Below are 26578 nucleotides of genomic sequence, written 5' to 3'. Positions count from 1 at the left end.
TAAAATCTTGAGCTTCTCAAATGCTAAATCATTCATATATTAAAGACCCGTTTGGGGCAGCTGCGCCGCCATCATGCAACTGCTGCCACCATGCAGCTGCTCCCCAGGCCAATTCTAGGGGAATACTCCCCTAAAATTGGCCTGGGGAGCAGCTGCGCTATGGCAGTGTAGCTGCCCCAAACGGGTCCTAAATCATACCGACTTTACAAGAATTATCGCAATAATGAGTCTATTGAGCTCTAAATTTTATTCTTGATTTCGCCGTTGTCCGTTGAGTGTCTTGAGTTTGATTTCACTTAATTCACTTGCATAAATATTACCCTTCAAAAACTAGTGAAAATGTGAAATATAATATTTATTAAATCACTTAATACACATGTTTGTTATCATCAAAATTACATTATGTGTAGCCTTTTAGGCTAACATATTGAATTCTAAATTTAACTAATGTAAATGGAAAATAAAAATTTCAACATCAATTCAACACAAATTCTCAAATTTAAGTATAAAATACACAAATCCATAAAAAAAAGTCATAAACTAGTATCTAAATATAACAATTATCATTTCATATTATCATTCAACACAAGCTCCTAGAGAACATCTTGGTTTCATTCACCACCATGAGCACCAATTTAACACGATTCCTATAATAATAATTAAGATTAATTTTTCTAAAGAATAATACATTTTAGATACTAATCTGAAGAACAAAACTGTAATAACGAAATAATCCATGCATTAAGTTAAAGAATGATAGTCCATACAAAATTATAATAAGTAAAATTACAATATGTATATAATAATCCATACATTAAATTAAAGAAAATTCAATCAAAATTACAATAAGTATATTTTTAGATTTAAATATTTTTTATTAATCTATGTGGGTATCCATCGAATATTTGACTAATATCAAATCCATCCACAACCTAATGCGAGTTTCATTTTATAATTCCAAATCCTCCCGCAACCCACAAAATTACACGCAGTCGGTGGGTTTAGGCAGATTTGTGGGTTTGCGAGTACCATTTACATCCCTGGAAGTGAGGATATGGCAATAGCTAATTTTTAGTAGACTTTTATTTTTAAAAAATAATTTTAATGGACGGTTCAATATGATTAGAAAAATGATTCATTATTAAATTTTTTCTTTTTTTAATAGGAAATTTTTAATTTTTTTTTCATATAACGGTGTGTCCGTTTCCACAAGGTCCTTTAATCATCATCATCAGTAAAGTATTAAAATAATTAGTTAATTATTAAAAATTATAAAATTACAAAATGCAGTCGTGAAAATCGGCGATCCGAGTTGTCTGGCTACCGGAGCAAACTGGCCACTACTTTTTGTTTTTCATTTTTCATTTTTTATTTTTTTTCTCTTTCTATATTTTTCATTTCTTCTTCGTCCATTTTATCTCCCCGAGGCTGCGCTTGCAGCATTCTCAGCTTCCTGAAATTAGGGTTTCTTTATCCTCTTAAAGGTACATTTTCGATTTTTGTTCATTTCTCATTCTGCTTCATTTTTTTTTTTTGCGTTCATTTACATGATATATACATTTTTCTTCTTGAAAATGAAAAAAAATTATTTGAAAATTGGGGAATTTACGTGTAGATCGTAGCAGAATGGGGATGATGGAGACAATCGCAGGGTTGTAGGGCCAAAAACATAATTAAAACATAATTAAAACAAATTAAAAGGACAAAAAATGTATGCAAATCCAAGGCCGCCTCAGCTCTCCCATTCTAACCGGCGCATTATTGATAGCAACTCCGAAACACTTCGCCTTTATCAAGTTTGGAAAGGAACTAATGTAAGACTTAATCACATTCATTTTTTTTTTTAAATTGACAATTCAATTTCAAATGTTTATCAATTACTATTTTGGCAGTTTGTTTTGAGTTCAGTAAAGGTAGCTACTAAGTGGGGTTTGTTTAATTAATTAATTTATTTCTTTGTCTTAAACATTTGAATTAAAACGTTTTGCTGTTTCAGAGATTTTGCTGTGGAGGTAGACTTATATTTGGTCCAGATGTCCGGTCGATATTCCTTACACTGTTCCTAATTGTGACTCCAGTGATCTTGTTTTGTGTTTTTGTTTCTCAAACCCTTATTGACGAATTCCAACACAACAGAGGCAATCTTATTTTAGCTATATGTGTTGTCTTCACTCTTTATGTGAGTTTGAGTCTTCTTTTTTCTTCTTTTTTAGCTAACTTCCTTGCATTTGGTTTTTGACACTGCCCTCATGCTCAACGAACTTCTTCAGGTTATTTTCCTTCTCTTACTTACGTCCGGAAGAGATCCTGGTATTATTCCTCGTAATTTGCATCCTCCTGAACTCGAAGATGATGGCTCAACTATTTCTACAGATTGGCTTGGAAGTCAGAATGGGGGTGGTGGTCCAACTTTGCCACCCACTAGAGATGTTGTTGTTAATGGTATGGTTGTCAAGGTCAAATACTGCCATACATGCATGCTCTATCGTCCGCCCCGATGTTCTCATTGCTCTATATGTAATAACTGTGTTGAGCGTTTCGATCATCATTGTCCATGGGTCGGGCAGTGTATCGGCAAGGTACCATCTCGTTTGAATAAGCTGGAGTTTGAACAGATGAATGTAAACTGTTTATGCAATTTCATTTTTATATTATCTACTGTGCCTGTTTTCTCTATTTCACTAATGTCACTGCATTATAATTTTATTTGGCCATAATTTTGGGCTAAATTGGTCTATTAGGATATTGTGATAGAATGTCCACAATTTGAAGTAATAATGGTATAATGAGTGTTCTTTTTATTTTTCGCTGTGTTCTCTAGGTACCTAAATAACTTTGTTGAAATTTTTGTACCTGCCATGTCTCGTGAAGTGGAGAGTCGCCCATATTTTTGGCTGCAAATTTAATTGATCTAGCTGTCCATAGATGCTTACCTGTGCCATGGACCATAGAGCAATTAGTCCTAACTCAGAGTCATTAGTCTTTTCTTCAAACTATCTTATTTGTTGTAAATTGGAACTTCTGTATACGGGCCAAGGAATAATAAGCAATTTTCAGATGAAACAAAAAGCTTTCTCTGGTGCCATTTTGCCTTGAGGTTATTTATGTATTATAAACCGGTTTTCTGTCATTGTTCTCCAATTAATTTTCTTTACTAGTATATTTACAAACTTATCAATGTTTAATGCTTGAGTATGAAAATACATGCATCCAGTAGGTTACATGTTTATATCTTCATTTTTGTTTGGATGTTTTGCATAGACCTCAACCTCTTGAGCAATTGCATTGCTCAAATTCCCAGATATGCTTGAATTGTCTATTCCATTGCTGTCGCTTAGTGATATTTTCTGCATTCCTTGGATGGATAAGGTTGATAAGAATATTTTCATATATATAATTAGCCCCGGTTAGCCATCTTGTTTGATGGTCTCCTGAGAGACTGCAGAATTTTAATTTTCTCTAGGGGTTGATTTCTTTGTTGTAGGACATTCCGGTAATCATTTGGATAAACAGTACTTCTGAAATTTTGGCATAAGTTGATAACAAAAAGTTGGAAAAAAAAAAAATTACAGCTGTCTGTTTATGAAATTGATATGTGATTATAGTCATCTTCAGTAGAACAAGCTGAAGACTATTCCATCTGAAAATATACATGTCAAAATGACTGTCTTATTCTTGACAAATTAGATCAGTTTAGTTGTTAATTAGCTTCTGCCATATTCTATTATTTCTCTTTAGGTGCTGCATGATCTCTTTCTCTCTTTGTTGGGTCCTCACAGAAATTATTTGAAGCAGCTTTCTTTGGCTGGCCACCCTTGTTCAAATCTTGAGGGAAGTAGGGGGCTAAAACAATAATTTGGGCTCCCCCTGCCCACAAAAAAAATAATAAATAAATAAATAAATACATAGATAAAAAATGGTGACTTATATTTCTAAATTTTCATTGGCGATAATTGGAATTAATGTATTAATAATTTCCTTATATAAAGAATAAAAAATTTGCTCTGTGTTTTTTTTCATGTTCGTTTTGAATTTCATGCATTTCATCCCTCTATTTAGCTATCAGGCAAAGTAACAGAAATTTTGATTATTTTCTCACTATTCATTGCTGGTTGCTCATATATAATGTCCTAACTTAAAAACGGTATCTTGACAGAGAAATTACAGATTCTTTTTCATGTTTGTGTCCTCCACGACCCTGCTATGCATCTACGTTTTTTCCTTCTGCTGGGTAAACATCATTAAGATAATGCAAAAGTACCATTGTGATCTTTGGAAGGCTTTCATGAAGTCCCCTGTTTCAGGAATTCTGATTTTATATACGTTCGTGACTGTTTGGTTCGTTGGAGGACTAACGGCTTTCCATCTCTATTTAATTTTAACCAATCAGGTACTTATCTTTACTTTATACCTGTTTATTATGTCTATATTTTTCCTCTATTTAAAATTTATTTTTTGCACAGACAACCTATGAGAATTTCCGTTATCGGTACCACAGAAAGATGAATCCTTACAATCGTGGTTGTGGCCGAAATTTTGTGGAGATATTCTTTTCAAAGATTCCCAGTTCTAGGAACAACTTCAGAGCAAAGGTCAAGGTAGATTCATCTTCCATCTTCGCTACTCCAATGTCATTTGTCCATTCCAGGAGGCCAGAAGTACCCAAAAGAAGCTTTGACATAGAGATGGGAAAGCGGCAAGCTGTTGCTGCTGAGGACTTTGATGATATTCAGAGTCAGCTCGGCAGTGTTGGTGGGTTGGAGAGGTCTGCGACCCAGCCAAGGCGCACAAATTGGGATCACAAGGCCAATTGGCAGAACACGCCAGATACACATATGTTGGCTGCTGAATATGGAATAGAACATGGTTTAACAGACAGGGAGAAACATTGTGGGGATCACTGAAGTTTGGTTTAGTGCCCAAATTTATAGCAGGCTGATCTCAACCTAGACGAAATTTCAGAACCTTGCTGATCAGAACTGATAGTCTGATACTCACATTTTGCAGTCTGGGAAATCCATGGTGTGATCAGAAAGGTGACTTGATGATTTATCTAACTCTCAAAGCAAGAAATTCTCTGGTTTTGTTCAAGCAATACGCGTCTATCCTCAACTGCTTTTGTGGATACTTGGGGTTCAGCCTTGTGCAATTGCTTATTTATTTTCTTTTTTTTTGGTGGTGGGGGGGATTACATTGGGTTGTTGATAAACCACTTAATTATTTGCTGAGTGCTCGATGTCTGCAGGATGTCTGCAGGAAAACTGAACGCCTCTAATACTGAAAGTCTGATTGAATCATTGACAGTAGGCATTTCATTCAAGAATGCCTCCTTTTTCCTCTCTTTCAAATTCTTCATTGTTGCCTTCCTCTGGAGAAGGTTTGTGCTGCTTGTTGTAGACAATCCATAGTTAACTCTCAAACTGTCAATTTGTAGCATTCTGTTTGTATAGATAATTTCCTCTAGTGTTTTTCAATTTTTTTTCCTCTCTTAATTGCTATTAACTATTTTTTATTAGAAAGTAAATTTGATTTTGTTACGAGTCAGGACCATTGTTTTTTTGTCATAAGCAAGTACTTTCATTTTATATAATGGAAGTAGGTAGTTAAAAATCATCCAACATTTTGCAGCTAACACATGAATGAAAGTATGAAACTGTACACTTTTCCGAATTCTCCCACTGAGAATGCAAATTGTGCTACTCATTTGAATATCCTAAATCGACAACAGTGCCACCTAAACTTCTTTTCTTCCCATAATTAGAATGCCCAGACCCAACTGGTTGTTCCACTTCCGCCCACAGGAAATCAGCTGTCATTTTTTCAGATCCTCCCATGTGAACTTGTACCAAAGCAGAAGCTGCATTTCCATTTTTTGATTGCAACAACTGAGGTGGCTCGAACATTGCAGCAGTTTAAGAAACACTGCAACTCTCTCTTTGATCGCCTGGCTCCAGGTTTTTGTCAACATATAAACCATTACTACTACCCTGCCGGAGAAACCCTGATGAAGTTATGCTGCTACTCGAGAAAACAGTAAATCCTTTTGAGGATTATCGGAGCAGTAGTATTGTCACTCATCATGGTTCCCATTTCTGCAGCTTTTTGTAACAATGCTGTTGAGGACGTGAAGCTGGAGCCAATTGCCATGGCACAGGCATTTGATCCACAAACTGAGCTGAGATAAGGTTTCGATACTCTTGAAGTGAGAATTGGATCTAGATTACTCGATACCATGACTCCAACTGAACTCATGGATAATGGTCTCAATGAATTTTCTATGTTATCTCTAGAAATTGATGGATTCATCCTGATGTTTGTGTTTGAGTCAGAATCAGTGCTAGGCATTGATGAACTAAACAACTCTTGCGCTTGGCTCTGTGCCATTCCTCCTGAGGCAGCAAGGTTCTGGCTGATCGTGAAATTTTTTTTTTCCTGTCAATGCATCGCTGAATGCTATATGTGTGCCAAAGCTATCCTTCCTAGACAGAAAAACAGTTATTAAAGCAACTGCAAAGTCTGAACATGAAGAAAAATAGATTTGTGCAGAGGTTGTTACCTTGAGAAGATTATGCCACAATCACAGCGATGTTCTCTCGTCCCACAAATTTTGGTGTGAGCCTTCCAGTCTGATTGAACAGCATAGCATTTCGAGCATTTGTCACACTTCCATTTCTTTTCTCCATGCTTTCTGCAGAAGTGCTTTTTAACGCCAGTTAAGTCACCAAGAGCTCGGCTTGGGTGATGATGCACACAATTTGGCTTAGGGCAGACATACACTCCCTTCTTAACCTGAGTGGTTGGCCTTTGCATTAGCTTCCAGGGTAAGTTATGCCCTTTTCTGTGAACCTGAAGGTTTTGATCTCTCTGGAATCCTTTATGACAAACCTCGCAAATGTACCTATTTGTCGCCATGAGTGTCCTCGAGGATAGCGCCGCCACCTTAGCATCTGGGTCTATTCAAAGGGATGGTAGTATGATCTTACAATGAGTAAAATACGAAATTCAAAACCATAAAACAAAACAAATGGTACAAAAATCTGAGGCTACTTGACTTGACACAAAGCTTTTACAAAATAGCAAAGTAAAATAGAATCTGAAGTTTGGCCAAAATAAAGTTCATGTTGATTAAAGACATTTGTGACAGTGAACACAATACTGTTTATGCTTTCTAATTGAAATTTTATTCAAGTTGATTATGAAAAATGTCTACTTGCTTGCCTGGATTTCCTGGAATATTTCTCTTCTTTTTTGAGGTTATAGTGGGAGGAGTAGAGCCATGATCACCTCCATTTTCAACGTTACGAATAATGGTGCTTCGAAAATTTTCATCTTCGCCGACTTCGTGAACAAAGTTTGACATGCTAATTTGCAATAACCTTTAATTCTGTATTTCCAATGCAATGCTGGTTACAAGGAAGCTCATGATATTATTATATGGTAATAATATATACACACACGCACACGCACACACACCAACGTCAACCAAAGACTATGCCCCATCAATTTTTATTAATATTGATTTAGAATTGTTTGATAGCAACATCATTAATTCTATCACAGAGTAATCAAATAAGTTGACATTTTAAGTTGCTTCTGTGTCCGATGTGCATGGAAACCCTCCTGGAGTCTCTGAAAATTACAAAACATTGATGATAGTGCATGTGCATGTAATGCTAGCTAGTCTCTGAAGCTGGTTAGTGAGAATGTGTCAGCATGTGGATATTACTGCTTTCAGATTTAGATTGAGAGCTGCATCATGATGCTCGTCTATTCAAGGGTATATATCTCCGAAGAACTTAATTTTCCGCTTATGTTTCGAAATTAAGAATGATTAGTAGTTGAGATTGTAAACTAAAATATGACCAAATTAAAAGTGTTTTAACACAAAATCAAGGACTGACACAGAGTACAAGGTGCATGCATTAATCCAAATGAGAGATCCGAATGAAGAGACAAACTTTGGCCTTCTTTTGGAATTATTATATTTAAGGTTTTTTGCCTACCTGCTTCCATGATCAACAACAGGTTGGGAGATATATGTGTTTGTCATTTGTAATTGTTATTTTATTTGCGTATTTGAATGGGTTTATCTTAGTAGTCAAATTATTCAAGGCTCTTTAGCAGTTATTCTTTTGTTTTTACTCAACAGATATTGTGTGGCATTATGTAGCCATGTTTGAAAAGGGGTAGCATTATCGATCATAAGAACTACAATTGTTTTTTTATTGGACTAGCAAAGTCACAGCATATGAACATGATTAATTTCAGAAATTAACATTGAGCTAAACTATTCATCATACCTCATAAGTCATTCCAACTCTGAGAACCCTGCTTTGGGGGATGGCCAAAAATCTCTCTCCTTGCCTGAAATTTTTCCGAAGAAAGCTGCGGGCATAATTGACAACAATTTTCTTAAACATTGAAGAATTGGGCTTAGCCACCACCTCTGCTTCCCCCAAGAGATAAACAACACCTTTGTCCTTGGCTATCTGCACAAACTGAATCTCCTCCTGGGCTCCAAGATCGCCACTACCACCACTCCTCAATTGTTCAGCAGTTGCACTCATCAAATGTTCATGCCAAATGAAATCTTTCAAGTTTTCCACCAACTGCCTCTCAAACTCATCAGATTCCTCAATCTTATCTTTGTATCCGTATCTAACAACACACCGGTACATCCTCAGGTCCCTTGGTTCCACTCTTCTGAACAAGAAACGTTCCTCTAAAATGACTTTACAAATTGGAAAGGACTTGATTGAGACAAAAACTAGAACTGAATGAATGGATGGAATGTTGGCAATGAAATGAGAGAATATTGGAGGGATACCCTGGACAAGTTCTGAGTACAAAAGTCCCATTCCTGGCACTCAATTTACATCTGGATTCGCCACTAAATAACTCACGTAATCACTAGAGATCTTGTTGTTAAGCTCGTAAACAAATCTTTGTTTGTGAACATAATGCCAAATTCCCATAATAATCATGACGAATAAGGAAAAAGCTATTGGAAGATACCCACCTTGTACAAATTTGTAGAGGACTGATGTAAAAGACATCAACTCTATGAAGGCAAAGACCACAAAGAATGTCTTAATCCACCAAATCTGTCTTCCAGACAACAAGCATTATAAGTGTAACCATTAACGTTGTAATAACCATGACATCAACCACAGCAATTCCATATGCATTGCTGATGTGTTCGGTGTTCTTGAAGCTCACAGTGACTATGACACAGCAAATCATAATAAGGTAGTTAATTTCGGGTATGTAGACCTGACCCTCATGCTTAGGTGAAGTATGAACAACTTTGACCCTCGGGAAACAACCAAGACTCAACGATTGAGCAATAATTGCAAATGCTCCTGATATCATAGCTTGGCTAGCAATAATCGCAGCAAGTACAGCTATCACAAATGTGGGCCGGTACATGGGACCTGCTCAACATCAAACTAAATTGTTAGTTCAGTTACATTCAACCGTCTGCTCTCAATTCATGTGCCAGCTTATTTGTATTTGACACATCAAGTTAATTATAAATATTTAATTAATAATATTGTTAGTTAAACGTCTGAAATCTAAAATTTTATTAATTTGATTTTTTAAAATTTATTTATTTATTTTTTATAATTTATATTTAATTTTCAGATATTTACATTTGAATAGAAAAAATAAACTTTTGACTTTTTATCTAAAAGGAAAAAAGTCTGAATGAGATAAAAAAAAATAAAAAATCTCTATATATAAAATATACTTATTTTCTAAACTATAGAACCTAATCTTTTTTTTTCTTAACAATGATATAAATATCAAATAATTATATTTAAGATGTTTTTTATTTACAAATAAGTAAGATGTCACTTATATTCAGATATTTAAAAAAGAAAAAGAAACATGTCATTTAAATATTCGTATTGAGAGCCATTTAGACTTTAAAAAATTCAGACCCATTTAGATTTTAAATAAAGAAACAAACGCTACCTTAGTTGGGATACTTAATTTGTATCCCAATTAATGTGGTAAATGATATGTCACTATCGGATTGGCTCAAGTGGTAGATAATCACTAAGCCTCATCATTTTTATTTGAAATGATAAATATCTCTTGATGACAAATTAATTGAGATACATACCTTATATCACAAGTAAGTAAACATAACATCACTCATATTTAACATTATATTATACAAATAAGCTATTATGTCAGTTGAGACACAAGTGCTGAAGTTACCCAACCAACATTATTGAGAACGTGAAATATATTGTTTAAGAGATAACTTACTCAGAATTGTGAAGTAAAAAGTATCACTCACATCGCCAGGCTTTTTGTAGAGGTATGATGGTTTGTGTCACACGGCTTTTCTCAAGATGCGGCAAGCCTGTGACGGCGTCAAGCCTCGCTCGACTAGCCACTCAACAACACCAATGGAGGTTATGTGCTAAATGCGCACCCCAGGATTTTTCGCTTCAACAAAAGAGAAACCAACATGCACAAGTCTAGTTTTACGGAGACACAGGCCTTTAACTTTTCTATTTCCCTCAATAAGAAAAGTTACAACCTAGCAAGAAGCTATGTGTGCTTAGAGGATGTCACTCTATACCAAAATTGCCATCCCAAAACACATGCCCACTTTCACTAGATATACACATTGCAAATGACACCCCCATTTGCTAAGGCAACGTGGCGCGCTGCCCTCGCGCCATCTCAATTCATTTCCCACAAAACTAGGCACCCACTAAGCATGTACATGGGAGCAAATCTTAACTCCCCAAGGAACAAGGCAACTGTTGCCCATAAGCCTAGAAATAAAGAGGTTGTGTGGCGTAACGCGCTGTTGGGCCCAGTGCCCTGCGCGTCCATGCACCCCACGTTTGCGCGCCTTGCACTTGTGCGTCCAGTGCCTAGCGCTCGCGCGCCCATGTGCCCACATGCTTGCGAGATGTTGCGCGCGATACCCGCGCATGCCACCCACGCACGCTCTTACGCCCCTGTGCTTATCCCACGGCGCACACTCGCTGTCGCGCCCCAGCCCATGCGTAAGACTTGCCTTGCTTTCGTGCTCACCACAAGCACGCCCATCTTGCCGCCCAGACTTGGCACAAGGCCACAAGCCAAGCCGCGACACTCGGCCCATCCAGCCTAAGGTGGTGACAAACCTCCCCACCAGAAGAGCCCGACGTCCTCGTTAGTTGGGAGTCCATGTATGTCTTAACCTCATTTTTGAACTGCCATAATGAAATCTTCTTCTCCCAGCTAGCATTCGCTTCGCTGCCGCCCTTCCATTGAATCAGATACTTCGTTCTCTGATTCTTTTTACTCTACCTCATCGTTATATGATCAAGGATTTTCTCCACTTCCTTGTCATATTGTTTCCAAATCACCAGTGGAGCACGCTTAGCTTGTTGGCGCTCCTTATCAGCCAAGTCTTCACTGAAAGGCTTAAGGAAACTCACGTGAAATGTATGATGGATCTTCAACCTTTCGGGTAGCCGTAACCGATACGCCACTTGACCCACCCTTTTGACCACCTCAAATGGCCCATCATATTTCGGCACTAACCCACGATGTAATATTTTATTACTGATGTTCTTCCAAATTTGTAGCGTCAACTTGAGCAACACCTTGTCACCCGCATTAAACTCTAATGGCCTCCTCCCCGCATCTGCATACTTTTTCATTCGCTGCGACGCCTTGGCCAAGCTGTCAATGGCTTCCTCGATCATTTCCTGCTTGTCTCGCGTGAACCGGTATGCAGCAAGGCATTTCCCTCCCGTATGCTACTTTGCCACCTCTTGAAGAGTCAACGGTTGCTGCCCCATAACCAGCTCCGCTGGGCTTATCCCCGTTGCTGAAGAACGATAGGTGTTGTAGCAAAACTAAGCCACATCCAGCAAGTCTACCCAGTTCTTTTGGCTTGTTGTCACATAGTGCTGCAAATATTCTTCTAGCAGTGCATTCACCCTCTCCGTTTGTCCATCCGTCTAGGGATGATTGGCAGTAGAAAACTTCAAATCTGTCTCATTATATTGAAAAGCATTGTCCAAAACCTCCCAGTGAATCGAGCATCTCGATCATTAATGATATCTTCTGGAACACCAAAATATTTCACCACATGCTTAAAGAACAATTCCGCTGCCTTGTCCTCTGGGCAAGCATGAGGTGCAAGCATAAATACCGCGTATTTCGATAATCGATCAGCCACCACAAGGATCGATTTATGCCCTTCTGCTTTAGCCATCCCCAAAATGAAATCCATCGAAACGGATTGCCAAGGTCTCTCAAAATTTGGTAACGGTTGCAGTAGTCCCGCTGGCTTCATCTTCTCCGTCTTATCTAGTTGACAAACAAGACAAGTTTTGACGTATAACCGCATGTCCTAGACAATTTTTGACATATAACCGCACGTCATCTTCAATGTTTGGGCAGTAATATGAACGCTCCAGCAGTGCCATCATCCTTTCCACCCCCGGATGTCCGGCCCATTAAGGATCATGTGTCTCCTGCAACAAAATCCTCCGTAAGTCCCCTCCCGAAGGAACATACGTACGCCCACCACGTGCATAAATAGGTCATCCTCGACCCAATATCTTCGTATCAAGCCCTGTTTGATCTTCTCGCGGAGTTGTCAGTAGCTAGGATCTTCCTTTGCTTGCTGCTTAAGTCTATTAAGAAAATCTGTTGTCACGGTAGTCAAGGCGGCCACATACGCCTCAACTTCCTTGCAGCTGAGATCATCTGCCACTTGGTTTTGCCTCAGGCCTATGTACCCACATGAAATCATATTCGCCTAGAAATTGTTCCACGTTGCTTGCTTTGGTGATAGCTTTTTTTTTGTCTTAAAATAAGTGTTAGCCACATTATCAGTAACAATAGAAAAAACCGTATCGAATAAGTAGTGCCTCCATATGCCTAGGCAATGCACTATTTCCGTTATCTTTTTTTCATGTGCCGAGTACCGTTGTTTTGTACCCTTTAGCTTCTGAGTCTTGAAAGCAATCAGATGGCCCTCTTGAACAAGCAGGCCGCCAATGGCCTATCCGACATGTCCGTATGCACCCCAGACAGCAAACTGAAGTCAGGTAGTTTGAGCACCGGCTCCGAAGCTACAACCAATTTGAGTTTCTCGAACGCTAGCTTGCTGACATGTTTCTGTATATTCCCACTTGCAATCTTTCTTTAACAAGTCTGCCAATGCACTCACTTTCTTCGAGTACCCCTCAATAAACTTGCGGTAGTAGTTAGCTAACCCAAGAAACGATCGAAGTTCAGCCACCTTCGTAGGTACAGGTCAGTCAATAATTGCCTTAACCTTCCTCTTATCCATGCGAATCCTACTTTGGCTCACCCAATGCCCCAAGAACATCACTTCCCGGTGACAAAACTCGCATTTCTCTTTCTTCACAAACAATTTGTGCTCTCATAACCGTGAGAACACCAACCTAAGGTTATCAAGATGATCCGCTAAAGACTCACTGTAAACGACTATATCGTCGAGATACACCACCACAAAGCGATCCAAGTACTCATAAAGAACATCATTCATCAAATTGCAGAATGTTGCAGGTGCATTAGTGAGTCCGAAAGGCATCACCAAGAACTCATATGACCAGTACCGAGTTACGCAAGCTATTTTTGCTTCGTCACCTTCCGTAATTCGTACTTGCCAATATCCTAACCTGAAGTCCAACTTCGTGAAGTAAGATGCTCTACCTAAGCAATCAAACAAATCCGCAATATTGGGGACCGGATACTTGTTTTTAATCGTCACTTTGTTAGGGCACGGTAGTCCACGCACATATGCATCGAGCCATCTTTGTCCTTTTGAAACAATGCCGGCGCTCCATAAGGTGCCTTAGATGGTTGAATGAACCCCACATCCAGCAACTCATCCAATTGCTTCTAAAGTTCTGCCAACTTCGAAGGCGCCATCTGGTAGAGAGATTGTGCAGAGGGTCTTGCACCAAGTTCCAGATCAATCCAATGATCTACAACACGTCTAGGTGGAAGGGTTCGTGGGAGCTCCGGCGGCATTACATCTGCAAACTCGTTCAACGCCTCTGTGTATTCATTAGGCACCACCACAACCTGATTCGATTTTAACTCAATCAACGCAGCCAAGAATGAGTCCTCTTTCTTGTTCAACCCTTTCGCAAATTGTTTTGCAGATTAAAGTGATGGTTCTTATCTGCCATGAACTTGAAATTGGCATAGTACAATACACGGCGTCTCCAAGCCCATGACAATGATACACTTTCGATAAGGCATCGCATGTATCATAGCAGCAATAAAAAACTCCATTCCAAGAATTAAGTCAAAATCATCAAGAGGCATAACAGTAAGTTTCACATGTTTTTCCCATGCTCCAACCCTCAAGGAACAAATGGTCACCCTTAAACACCCACACTCGCAGCATTGACAACTTTCACCTTGTTGCCTACCGCGATCACTTCCAATCCCAAGCGCGACACCTTATGCGACGCTGGGAAGTTAGCCATGGCTTCCGTATCAAGCATGGCTTGCACTTCATGCCCGTTTACCTATACGATTGACACCATAGGCCCTTGGTTGGTATTATTGTCCACGACTTCCTCCCTTAAAGCATTCATCAACTGTAATGGGTTCATCCGCGAAGTACTTGCTTCGGCCACTGACAGTGCCACTTCAGTCTTCTTAACCATGGCATTGATCTTGTCGCGTTTTGGGCAATCCTTTGCCCTGTGTGGACCGTCACAAATGAAGCACCCTAAGTCTTTCTTTTCTTGTGAATCTCCCGATTTGGATTTCTTTGAGACACCCTTGTTTCTCCGGCCATCACGCTTAGAAGGTAAGTCTCGCACCACTTGCCTCCGCAATTCAGTTTGCGCCCATGGCTGCAACCCTGAGATGAAGTTAAAAAGCTTGTCTTCATCGGACATGTTCTTTATGTCAAGCATCAAAGAACTAAACTCCTTGACATAGTCTCGGACAGAACCAGTTTGCTCGAGCTTTTTCAAGTTCTCCCACGCAATCCATCTCGCGTTGCCTAGCAAGAATTGACCCTTTAATTCTCCCTTGAGTGACTCCCTACTTTTGATAGGTTGTCTCTGTGCTTCGGCATCCTCCTTAAGCCTACTTTGCCACCAGAGTTTTGCATCCCTAACTAGATACATGCTAGCAATTGAAGCTTGCTCATCTTCGGGTACCCTAGCAGCCTTGAAGTACTGCTCCACATCCCATGGGATGTTCTCCAACACTTTGGCATAGTGCGTGCCACCAAATGGCTTTGGTTCGGGCACATTAATCTCACTACTACAAAAATGACCTTTACTGACACTTCGTAAAAAGTGTCAGTAATGGTATACATTTGGATCATTTTTTCCATTTAACAAATATGTATCATAAATCACTGGTACTAAGGCGTCAGTAGCATAAAACTCAGTAATTACTGATACTTTAGTATCAGTGATAAAAACAAATATAATTCTAATTATGTTTTTACTTGGACTCGAACTCAATATCTCCGAAGTTAAAATTTTAATTTCAAACTACAAACCACTTGTGTGCATATTTTCTTTGTTTGGTTAAACCGTATATAATTAACTACAAACCCTTTGCTATAATTTAACACAAAATTTTTTATCTCCCTCCACCAAAATTTGTTCCCTCTCAAACAAACTAAAATCCAAATCCCTAAAATTCCAAGTGCCTAAATCTCTAACTCTCCCTAAGCACTAACCAGCGGCAGCCCCTCTCTAAGGCCTTACCAGCACGCACGATGACAAAGGCACGCGCAGCCCGCGCGGCGGCAGCCCAGCAGGTCACACCACACACTGCAGTAGCTCACTCGCTTTCACTCTCTCTCTAAAGGCACACACAGCAGCGGCAACCCCTCTCTTTCACGCTCGTTTAGTCGCTCTCACTTTCTCCGTCTCTAGTCACCATCTCACCCTCCAGTCTAAATTATTGCCGTTGCAGCCGCGTTCAGCCGTAGCTATCGCGCCGGGCACCTGAGACAGTGAGTTGAGATTCCACTTTTTAATTTTTTCATTAATTTTTTGTCTGAATTAGATTAGTCAAATACTCAAATTAATTGAGTTGTGAGTAATACTGTAATAATTTAATTTGCCCCGCATCCCCTGAAGAAGGTAAGCAACTCCATTTTTAGGGTTTGTGTAGTAGTTGTCTTGCCTGAATCGCCTTAATAAGTTCTTGTTTTTGTTCTCTGTTGAGCCTTTTTATTTTGGAGTTTGCAGCAATTTTTCATTCCATAGTACGATGGAAGTTTAATGGGGAGTTTATTGGTGGATTGTGTTAGGAGTTGGCCCTCTTTTTTGTTTGAACTTTATGTGATATGTTTTAAGATTGAGAACAAAAGCTTTGATCTGTACTTGTGTAAAGTCTTATCGGGAAATAATAAAAAGTGCTTTTTATTATTATATAAGGAAAGGAGGAGCTGGTGAAGCACTTTCGGAGTTTTGACTTTCCATGTGATGAATACCTTCCTGTTTGCTTCAGTCCAGCCCGGGATGGCACAAGAAAGAATGTGAAACAAAGCACTGTTGGCAAATGTTGAGGCACTAGCTAGTGTTTGGGAGGCTTCCAAGAACATGCGTCATCAAATTAAACTGTAACTCAGTGTTAAATTTTTGTGGCTTTGACATGACACGTGATGATGTGGATGGTGGTACATGCTTTGGTTTAATGGCTTGCTTGTTGCTGTCACTTTCATGGCTTGTGGTGGTGGGTTAGTGTTTGATGAAATCTCTTTTTATTTGTTTTAAAAGTTTAGTTAGCGTTATGGGTTTTCTGCGTGATCAGCTTTGAAGGGGGGGTGGGGGACTGAGGGTGGATCTTGCCACCTGGACCATTTGATGGTTGAGGTTGTGGGTTCCACCTCCAGATGGATGGATGTATATAACTGGGGGCCAGTTTCATTGTAAGCGTTCCCTGATCTTTTGCTGGAGAACTTCTGCAGTTGTGTGCTCGTAGTTCTTTTTCAACTGGTTGTGACTTTTAATGTTAATGTTTTAGTGTAGTAGAATAGCATGCACGTCTAGCAGGCTACCTGCTAATGTTGTGTTTTGTGCCATTTGCTTATTGATTTGGGTAAACTTCTGAAGCTTATTAGTTTGATGTATTTTTCATTTCACGTCTCAATTTGCATGTCTTGCATTGTTGGTTTGTTTTGGAATAAAAGAATGGGGAATTGGGACATTCCATGATAATGAGCATGGGATGCTCTGTATATGTAAAGTAAGGCAATAGTTTCTCCAGCAGCTGACTGGTCTTCACTGTGAACATGTTATTTCACATTTATATTTTATATATGAAAGCTGTATGAAGTACTTCAAACTGACTGGTGTACTTCAAATTTTTAAGTTTATCCATCAATTGTTCTAATACCGAATTATGAACTTTTTAAAACTCCATCATGGCTTTTATTATTATTTTGGATATTGTTGTACCTATGGACTTCAGTGCAGGTGGGCTCCTGGCTAGAGAAAATCACAAGCTTTGGTGTTCATTACTGTCAGGTTCTTATAGTTATTATAGTGGCAAGAAGCATATGGTTAGTTCAGTCTACTTACTAAAATAATTAACTTTTTGTTTAGTTGTTTTAATTTCATATCCATGCTTGCTGTTGGTGATCTCTGTATGTCTGCTATGTTTTGATGGTCTTTTATTTTTTTACAATAATTATGCCTAATTTTCTTTACTTGATCTTAATTCCCAGTCCCATCACTATGGTCTAATTTTGACTTTTTCCCCTCTCCTTCCGAATCTAAAGTGACCTCTTCAATAACTATGAGATGGTAGTTGTAACAAGTATAATCACAAGAAACTGTAAAAAATAAGCCCAGGGCGGTAGGAGCTAGTTGACCTCTGTTAATGCTCCTTGATTTTATTTTGTTGGGTTGGACTTGGATAATATTTAATGATTAAATGTTATATTTTGTTTTGCCAACTACAACTTATTAATTAAGTGATGAACATTTTTTAATTAAGTGGCTAGATTTTTATTTTTTATCTTTTAATTTTGATTTCTCTAGATTAATTAAGTGATGAACATTTGATTGGGCAGAACCAGCTTCCAGATGATTATGTAATATGCAGAATGCACTACTAGATTTATGTGATTTTCTTTATACACAGTTTTGAAATTTGCATTTCTTTGTTTAAGATTGCCACAGTTTCTTATAAATGTCTCTCTAATTTATAGGTGGAGCATCAGTTGCTGGTCAACTAGAGGACATTCCAACAATTTAAGATTGATCAGGATTACTTGTAAGTTGAATGCTTTCAAATTAATACATATGGTCATTGTTAATTATAAGGTTTTCATTAGATAAGCATGCCATGTAATTTTTGAAAACAAAAATTCTTTCAAATTAATATTAGTGCACTGGAAAAATTATTGCACTTTATATATTGTTTCCAAATTCCAAGACTTATTTTTTGAGGTGTACTAATTGATTTTATGTACTTGTAGGTGGGAAAAAAATGAAGTCATGTGTGGATATTCAGTGACATTCTTCTGCTTAATTTTGTAGGTTAATGTTTGATGAAACTTAATTTTGTATTCTGTTGTTTAGAACTGGTCGAAACTCAATCTGGTACCTATATTTTTCTTTTCCAGACAATGATGTAGTTAAATTATATTAATGTAAGTGATGTATTGGGATGTTTATTATATGAATTGTGTTGTGAGATTTGGTATATTTAATATATTTTGAGTTTTATTTTGATTGTAAAACAAGTAGGAAATAAAAATATACTATTAACCAAAAGTAGCATAATATCATTAAATATTAACACTAAATATTTAAAATGACAATAATAACTTTTGATGTTATTGAATCAGTGTGCTCTTGATACTATAGTCACATAAATCACTGACGTATAAATAATATCATCAAATACTAACACCATCGTGTCATTATTTAGGTGATACTATAGTGACACTAATTACTGACACAATAATCACTGACACTAAAAATTAGTGTCAGTGTGTTCTGGCTTGAGCATCATTGACACAATTAATAAGTGTCAGGAAAAGTAATTACTGACACTAAATTAGTATCAGTAAAGCCCATTTTTGTAGTAGTGTCTTCTCAGGCCCTGCCTCCGATTGCAATGATGTGTTGCTAACCGCACGCTTCAGCAAACCCACATAATTCTCAGGCGCCCCGATGCTAACCCTTAGTTCCCTTGCCAAAGAAGCAACGTCGTCAAATACCGACCCAATCTTTTTAGCAACATCCTTTGCTAATCCATCATAAGCAAGTCTTAGATTTGCTAATTCCACTGAAGTAACTTCCATCGTGATCGCCATATTATCCGAATTAGGCGGTAAGTTCCCGACCACAACTTCCAATTTAGCCAACCTATCCCTCGTTGTTTCCTCTGACATTTATTAAAGAATCCTAAACCCAAACCTTAGGCTCTGATACCAGTTGTCACATGGCTTTTCTCAAGATGCGGCAAGCCTGTGATGGCGTCCAGCCTCGCTCGACCAGCTACTCAACAACACCAATGGAGGTTATGTGCTAAATGCGCACCCCAGGATTTTTCGCTTCAACAAAAGAGAAACCAACACGCACAAGTCTAGTTTTATAGAGACACCAGCCTCCAACTTTTCTATTTTCCTCAATAAGAAAAGTTACAACCTAACAAAAAGCTATGTGTGCTTAGAAGATGTCACTCTCACCCAAAATTGCCATCCCAAAACACATGCCCACTTTCACTAGATATACATATTGCAAATGACACCCTCATTTGCTAAAGCGAGGTGGCGCGTTGCCCTTGAGCTACCTTAATTTATTTCCCACAAAACTAGGAACCCACCAAGCATGTACAAGGAAGCACATCTCCACTCTTCCACTCTCCCAAGGAACAAGGCAACCGCTGCACATAAGCCTAGAAATAAGGAGGTTGTGGGGCGTAACCGCCGCTGCCCACTCTCTTGGTGTGTAACAGCCGGTACCCACTCTCCATGTCCCCATATTTCTAGCCATGCATCCCAAGGCCATGTCTCCCACTCATGCTTATTGTTAGGGCCCATTTCGCAGCCTTTGGTTTAGTTTCATGCCACCTCGCTCGCTATCCAAAACTCGGCCAGCACGCATGCTTCGTGCTGCAGCACCCCATGCTCACACGCCATAATGCCACGCTCATGCGTTGCTGCGCCCAGCGCTTACGCACCCTGCGCGTCCATACGCCCCACGTCCGCGCGCCTTGCACTTGTGCGTCCAGTGCCTAGCACTCGCGCACCCATGTGCTCACATGCTTGCGAGATGTTGCGTGTGCCACCCACCCACGCTCTTGCGTCTAATGTTGTCGCGCACCCCTACGCCACCCACACATGCTCTTGCGTTGGCTATTGTCGCGCTCCCCCGCGCTTATCCCATAGAGCACACTCGCTGCCGTGCCCCAACCCACGAGTCAGACTTGCCTTACTTTCGTGCTCACCACAAGCACTCCCATCTTGCAGCCCAGACTTGGCACAAGGCCACCAGCCAAGCTGCGACACTCGGCCCATCCAGCCTAAGGTGGTGACACTTGGCGACAATAAGTTGAGAGTAATGCTAGAAACACAATTCCACTGAAACTAATCTGAATTGAACAAACACTGAAGTGACCAAGATCAACAAACATAGCTTCAGGGCTAGTAATGCACATGACAACTCCACCAAGGGAAATCCATGCATTCTTTCCATTTTGAATAAAGTATTTCATAATATACCATGGATTCAAAGCTCGTAAAGCAGTAGCGTCATATTTGAACAAGTCGTAAAGGCCAATCATAAACAAAAATGGAAACCATACGAGGATAATGAGAGCAAACGAGGCACCCACTTTATCTGTGCCAAATCTTTGAACGTAGAAAAGCAATATCAAGATTGCTACCAAAATTGACGTCACAGCATTTGCACCGTGATGCAACATGGAAAAAATAAATCAGAGAAAAAAGGGACTAGATTGAAATTGTACACATTTATTTTACGGGTGGGATATTTTCACCCCATTATTTTTGTAAACCCACCCCACTTTTAAAAAATATTTACAATAAATACATATTTTTTCTAATAAATACAAATCAACAAAAAAAAATGTAATTAATCAATTAAACCATTCTTATATTTTTTTCTTACTTAGTTTTTTTTACTATTAAAGTAGCTTTAATAGAGTTCTATTTTTATTATTTTGCTTTATGACATAAAATGACGCCTGAAAAAATATGTGTTCTTATATCTAATACTTTAGGTACTTAATTTTGTGACTTATAATCTAACTTCTTAAAAGAAATCTAATTATTTTCAATATTTTACATGTAAATGACATAAATTTGACAGCTTAATAATTTAATGAGTATTTTCTCATAAAGACATTATGTTTGTTTAATTAAAAATTAATAATCATACTATTGAATTAGAATTAACTATTTAGAAACAATGAATTTTGTATAATATTAAAAAATTGTTGAAGCTAAATTAAATTTTTGGTATTTTTACCCTTTAAGGATAAAATAGTCAATTTAAATTTAGGTTAAATCAATCTTATTAGTCAAATATAATAAAAAAATCTAAGTCACAACAAAATAAATTAAGATAGATTTAAGTCATTAATTCTTCTGAATTCTTCTTTATTTGAAATTTTTAAAAATAAAGAGACCTTTTTGTAATTATTTTTTAAAAGTGCAGTGGAATTGCAAAATTTTCACCCCTTATTTTAGCCTCACGTATCTAGTTTTTATGTACACAATTTTCTTGTTTTCATCCTCATTTTAGCGCTCTCAATTTTAATGATTTTATGTTATAGCTTACTCAACTCATTTATATAGTTTCTACATTATGGCTACCAGAGACAGATCCAGCATATGACTAGCAGGGCTGGTCAAAAGAGATAAAAAAATTCTAAGAATAAAAGAAAAATTATTTTGAGTTTTTAATTAGCTCCGTTAAATCTATTAAGATAATTTTCATATTTATAAACCCATAAAATTAAACTTTAACTCATAAGAATTATAAAAGCCTACACTGCAATTAATAATAATAATAATATTCTACCATCCAAAATATTTTTCTATTTCAAAAATTAGGATTAATTCTTCCAATTTACATAGCAATAGTAGAGAGAACATTTTCAACAATGAAATTCATGAAGAATCATCTCTATAATCAAAAGGGATGAATGATAGTTTAGTTGTAGAAATGATATATTTAATTATATTGATAATAAGTCTATTTCATAACATTTTCAAAATATGAAAATGCATCAAGAACAATCACAAACACATTAGCATATATTTTCTATATCAAAAGTTTTAATTTTTATATTCTACTATTTTCTAATTTAGCCCCCGAAGAATTATTTTTCTAGATCCACTGATGGCTGCAATTGAATCAAAATCTTAATTTTCGCCACCAGTATTATATGTACATAGAATAATTAGGTACCTTGGCCTAGTGCCTTGATGCCGCCGACAGCGGAAAGAACTGAAATGCATGGAGTGAGAATACCATCTCCACTGACCATTGAAGTTCCAAGGATTATTAAAAGGAAAAGTAAGATTTTGGCAGTTTGATGGTTCTCCAAAAAATGTTTAATATTTTGAGCTCGTTTAGTCTCAGTGGTTGCCCCTGTGTCAAGGCTATAATTCGATAGCTCCTTGTCCTCCGGCTGAACATTTGGAATCAATCCCACCTTTATATACCGGAAAATTAATGAATAGAGTGCAAATGTCCCTCCTACAAATGATATGCATGCACATATATGAGCATCGGATTCTTAATTTATCAAATGTATATGTGGACAACGACAAATGAGGTTACCACAATCGCAACTCACAAACAATTTACAAACAACTTGTATAATCTAAGTTGGCTGCTTAATTAAGTGATACTAAGGGATTGATTAGATGTAAACATCATAAGGTAAATGATGTTTACGTGGGTCTCAGCTAATTCAGTTTGTAAAGATGATAGCTATAAGGCCATGTTTGGTTTGAAGAAAAGGGAGGAGAGGAAAAGAGTGGAATGGAGAGAAAGGGAGAAGAGTAGCGAAATTAAATTTTGTTGTTTGATTTGATATAAAATTTAATAAGGAAATAAATTATAATTTTTTTCTTTAGAAAAATTTATCATTTACCTTAAATATTAAACTATTTATATTAGTAATAATATATATATAAAATTACGGTCCGGTGGCCGGCGGCAGAGGTTCAGCGACTTTCCGACGAAAGTCCAGTGACGTCCGGTGGTGGTCCGGCTACTTTCCGGTGAAGTTCAGCGAAAGTCTGGCAGCAGTCCAGCAAAGTTTGACAGTGGTCCGACGACTTTCCGGAGGAGGTCCATTTATAATATTAAATCAATTAAATAAAATTATAAATAATAATTAATAATGGCATTAAACAAGTTAAAAAGTTGAAGGCTAATTTTAGAAACTTTAGTTTCTAACATAAGAGGAATTTAAATTCTTCATTACTTAGTGTGGAATTCAAATTTTATATCATAATGGATATTAAATTTTAATGGAAATTAAATTCTTATATATTTTGTCAAACCAAACAATGGAAATTAAAAGAGAATTTAAATTACTTTTCTCTCCTTCATTTTCTCCTCCCAACCAAACATCACCTAAGAATGTATGAAAATAATATTTCATAAATACCAATATTTAAATAGAAAAATATACTAAACACAAAATATCGATAACTGGTGTTTTTACTCATTTAATTACAAATACGGTAAAACAGTACCGATTTATCATTGTTTGTGTTCTGCGTTTATCAGTTCTATGTCTCTTTAGCATTTTTCTATTTCATATTATCTTGGATCTTGATGGTAGGAAATTCTCAATTTCTCCTTAAATCATCATGAAATGGGACTAGCTGAAAATGAATAAGAACTTCATGGTAATTAAAGTAAACATGAAACAGAAGTATAAGGTTCCGTTTGGTACAGCTTATTAAATAGAGCTTATAACAGTAGAACTTATAGCAGTAGAGCTTATACCAATAGAGCTTTTGGACAAAAAGTCATTAGGTGTTTGGTTGTCAATAAAAAAAATACTTTTGAACCATTAAACTGTGTGATATTTTTTATATTATATATTTTTTGGAAAAGCTTTCTAATCTCTACTCCCAAAAACTCAAATTTTGGGCTTTTGCTAGTAGGGGTAAATTAACTTATTTAAGCTAAAAAAACTCTACTAAAAAAATAACCAAATACTATAAAAAAATTTAAAAAGTGTTTATGCGATTAAATAAACACTTATGCCTCTTAAATAAGCCATACCAAACAGGCACTAAATCAAGAAATAAAATGAAGAAATTAGCTGAAAAAGAATTAAAACACACACACACATAAATATATATGTATGTATGTATGTATGTATGTATGTATGTATGTATGTATGCATGTATAACAGTATAAGACCTTCATCTCTCTCGGACATGTAGCTCGCTTCCTCTGCCGTTGACGACATTGTCATCAGTCCACTGAGATGTTAAAAAGAAAACAACAGAAAAGAGTCTCAAAAAGAGAAATGGATTCAGAGTAGGTTTCTTAAAAGGAGGCTACATTCAGAATGCCAGCATACGTCGCCGTGTTGGGTCAAGTTTTTATACAAGGAACCAACACGGTTCGGCCTAGTTTTCACTTCAAAGGAGAACCGCGGACTTCGCTGTCTTTGCTTTCTACTTTTTATTCTCTTTATTTTTAGGACTCAGCATTCGCCTTCATTTTTTAATGTGACGCCAGTTCTTAATTAGTTAATTTATAATTGGAACGTTAATGACTTCTGTTTTTGTGTAATAAACCTATATATCGTTCAATGTAATCAATCTATAGCTAGCACATGCATAAGAACCGATGTTTATGCTAAAAGAAAATAAAACATGCAAAATTCTATATTGGGGGTCTCACTTGATAGAGCATTAGGCATATGCACCAAAGTTTTCCCTTTTGGACCTTACTTTAAGCCCAACTCATGAAGTTCAACATAAAAGTCAAATCCGTTAGCGAATCAACCTTATATTTCCATGTACATGATGTCCGTTAATATTCGTAATGTGACATGTATTAGAATAGAAGATTTATTTATTTACTTTTTTTGTTTTTTGAAAAATGCTATAGTCTAAATAGTTAGGGACAACAAAATGAATAAATAAATTGAATTCGAATCGAATCATAAATGAACTATGTCAAAATTCAGTTGATTCAAATTTGATTTGTTTGTTAAACGAATTGAAATCTTTGGATTTGGGTTCGATTTATTTAGTAAACGAATATTCAATTCAATTCATTTACTAATCGTTGATCATATAACAAATACATGATGAATCAAATTGAATATGAATTCGTTTACAAAAATATATTTAATAAACAAAAATTAAGTAAAAAAATAAAAAACCACAAATTTAAAATCCTATAAAATACAAACTTATTATCATTTAAGGATAAATAAGTAGTTTAGTTAAACGAATAATAAATAAATTTTAAATGAATAGATCGTATTCGATTTGTTATGACTCATTTGTTAAACAAATCTTAGATAAATAAACGAATCAATGTCCAAACCGATATTTGATTCGTTAAATTAGCGAATTGAATTGAACTCACTCATTTATTAAATGAAATATTTTTTTCAAAGCCAATCCCATTTAGTTCGTATCAAATCGAATCGAGTAAATAAATCCCAACCTAAATTGCCACCCCTGAAATAGTTAGATATTGTGAGAGTGGTGCCGATCAATTCAACTAAAACTGAACAAACATTTTAATAATAATTTCTATTAAAAAAGATCAAATTTATTATTGGTTAGATTATTAGATGAGTAATCATATATGGAAGTCCATTCTAATAACGCAAACACTGAAAAAGTAGAGGCCGCCGCTGGTTGGGTTAGGTCAAGTTGAAACTTAATACACCTAACCCAGCCATTCCAAAAAGATTTGTATGCCAGTGTGCCCACATTATCTTTCCACCTGACAAAGACTAGTATAAAGACTTATGCATGACTACACCCATGATACCTTCCCACTTGATTAGCACTATGCAAAAAGATTGGCACCCTTGTGACAAGAGGTTTGAGGATATTACATTATTATTCCAATTCAGCTGAGAATAATCACTAGGTCTTAGCCACCAATTTTATTGAGAATCAATAAAAAAGACTAACCTGCCTGTGACAAGGGGTGTAAAGGACATATCACTTGAGAATAGTTACTAATCTTATCTCTCAATTTTCATCAAGAGATAAATGATAAGGGGTGTAGAAGAAATTGTCTCACATCAGTTGAGAATAGTTAGTAAACTAATTAATAAAATAATTGGATTAACAATATTGGCTAACGTCTCATTTTAATTAATAAAATAATTTAATTTCATTACGGTTTAACTACTTTAAATGAAAAACAAGGTACGAATATCAATTTTCCATATTTACTATGGAGTACTTCTATTAGCACCCCTTTAAACTCTTCGTAAAATTTCTCTTCTAGAAACACTTCATTAAAAATATTTAAAAATCACACTACTTCAAAATACACCCATTTTAATTCCACAAATAATTAAAACCCCATAATCTCTTATTGCAATT

General features: G+C 36.8%; 1 protein-coding gene and 2 pseudogenes across 3 annotated transcripts; 1 reads left to right on the top strand and 2 right to left on the bottom strand.

Moving 5' to 3' along the window:
• The first annotated feature begins 1685 nt into the window (after positions 1-1685).
• LOC18031996 (probable protein S-acyltransferase 7) lies at positions 1686-5515 on the top strand. 3 transcript variants are annotated; one of them, XR_002907023.1, is made up of 6 exons: positions 1686-1814; positions 1997-2179; positions 2271-2579; positions 4157-4390; positions 4464-5036; positions 5246-5515. XR_002907023.1 is itself a non-coding variant. In XM_006420770.2 (5 exons), the coding sequence occupies exons 1-5, from the start codon at positions 1710-1712 to the stop codon at positions 4902-4904; spliced, it is 1272 nt and encodes a 423-aa protein (XP_006420833.1). In that variant the 5' UTR covers positions 1686-1709; the 3' UTR covers positions 4905-5515. The 3 variants fall into 3 exon arrangements, 2 of the variants coding, with proteins under 2 accessions (XP_006420833.1, XP_024046010.1); XM_006420770.2 differs by having other exon boundaries at positions 4464-5515; XM_024190242.1 differs by lacking the exon at positions 1997-2179 and having other exon boundaries at positions 4464-5515.
• Positions 5516-5912: 397 nt separating this feature from the next.
• On the bottom strand, positions 5913-7360 carry LOC18033022 (annotated as a pseudogene).
• A 934-nt stretch (positions 7361-8294) lies between these two features.
• On the bottom strand, positions 8295-24462 carry LOC112099280 (annotated as a pseudogene).
• Between the last annotated feature and the right edge of the window lie 2116 nt (positions 24463-26578).

Source organism: Citrus clementina, unplaced genomic scaffold, assembly GCF_000493195.1.
Source record: "Citrus clementina cultivar Clemenules unplaced genomic scaffold, Citrus_clementina_v1.0 scaffold_9, whole genome shotgun sequence".
Taxonomy (NCBI): Eukaryota; Viridiplantae; Streptophyta; class Magnoliopsida; order Sapindales; family Rutaceae; genus Citrus; species Citrus x clementina.
Note: the sequence above shows the minus strand (reverse complement) of the source record. Positions and strands in the feature narration are given on the sequence as shown.

What these genes read in the sequence shown, in the direction of transcription:
- LOC18031996 (XM_006420770.2), top strand. Translation starts at nt 1,710, where the DNA reads ATGTATGCAAATCCAAGGCCGCCTCAGCTCTCCCATTCTAACCGGCGC. An exon ending in GTGTTGTCTTCACTCTTTAT is followed by an intron (nt 2,180 to 2,270) that starts GTGAGTTTGAGT and finishes GAACTTCTTCAG; the next exon opens with GTTATTTTCCTTCTCTTACT. An exon ending in TCGGGCAGTGTATCGGCAAG is followed by an intron (nt 2,580 to 4,156) that starts GTACCATCTCGT and finishes GTATCTTGACAG; the next exon opens with AGAAATTACAGATTCTTTTT.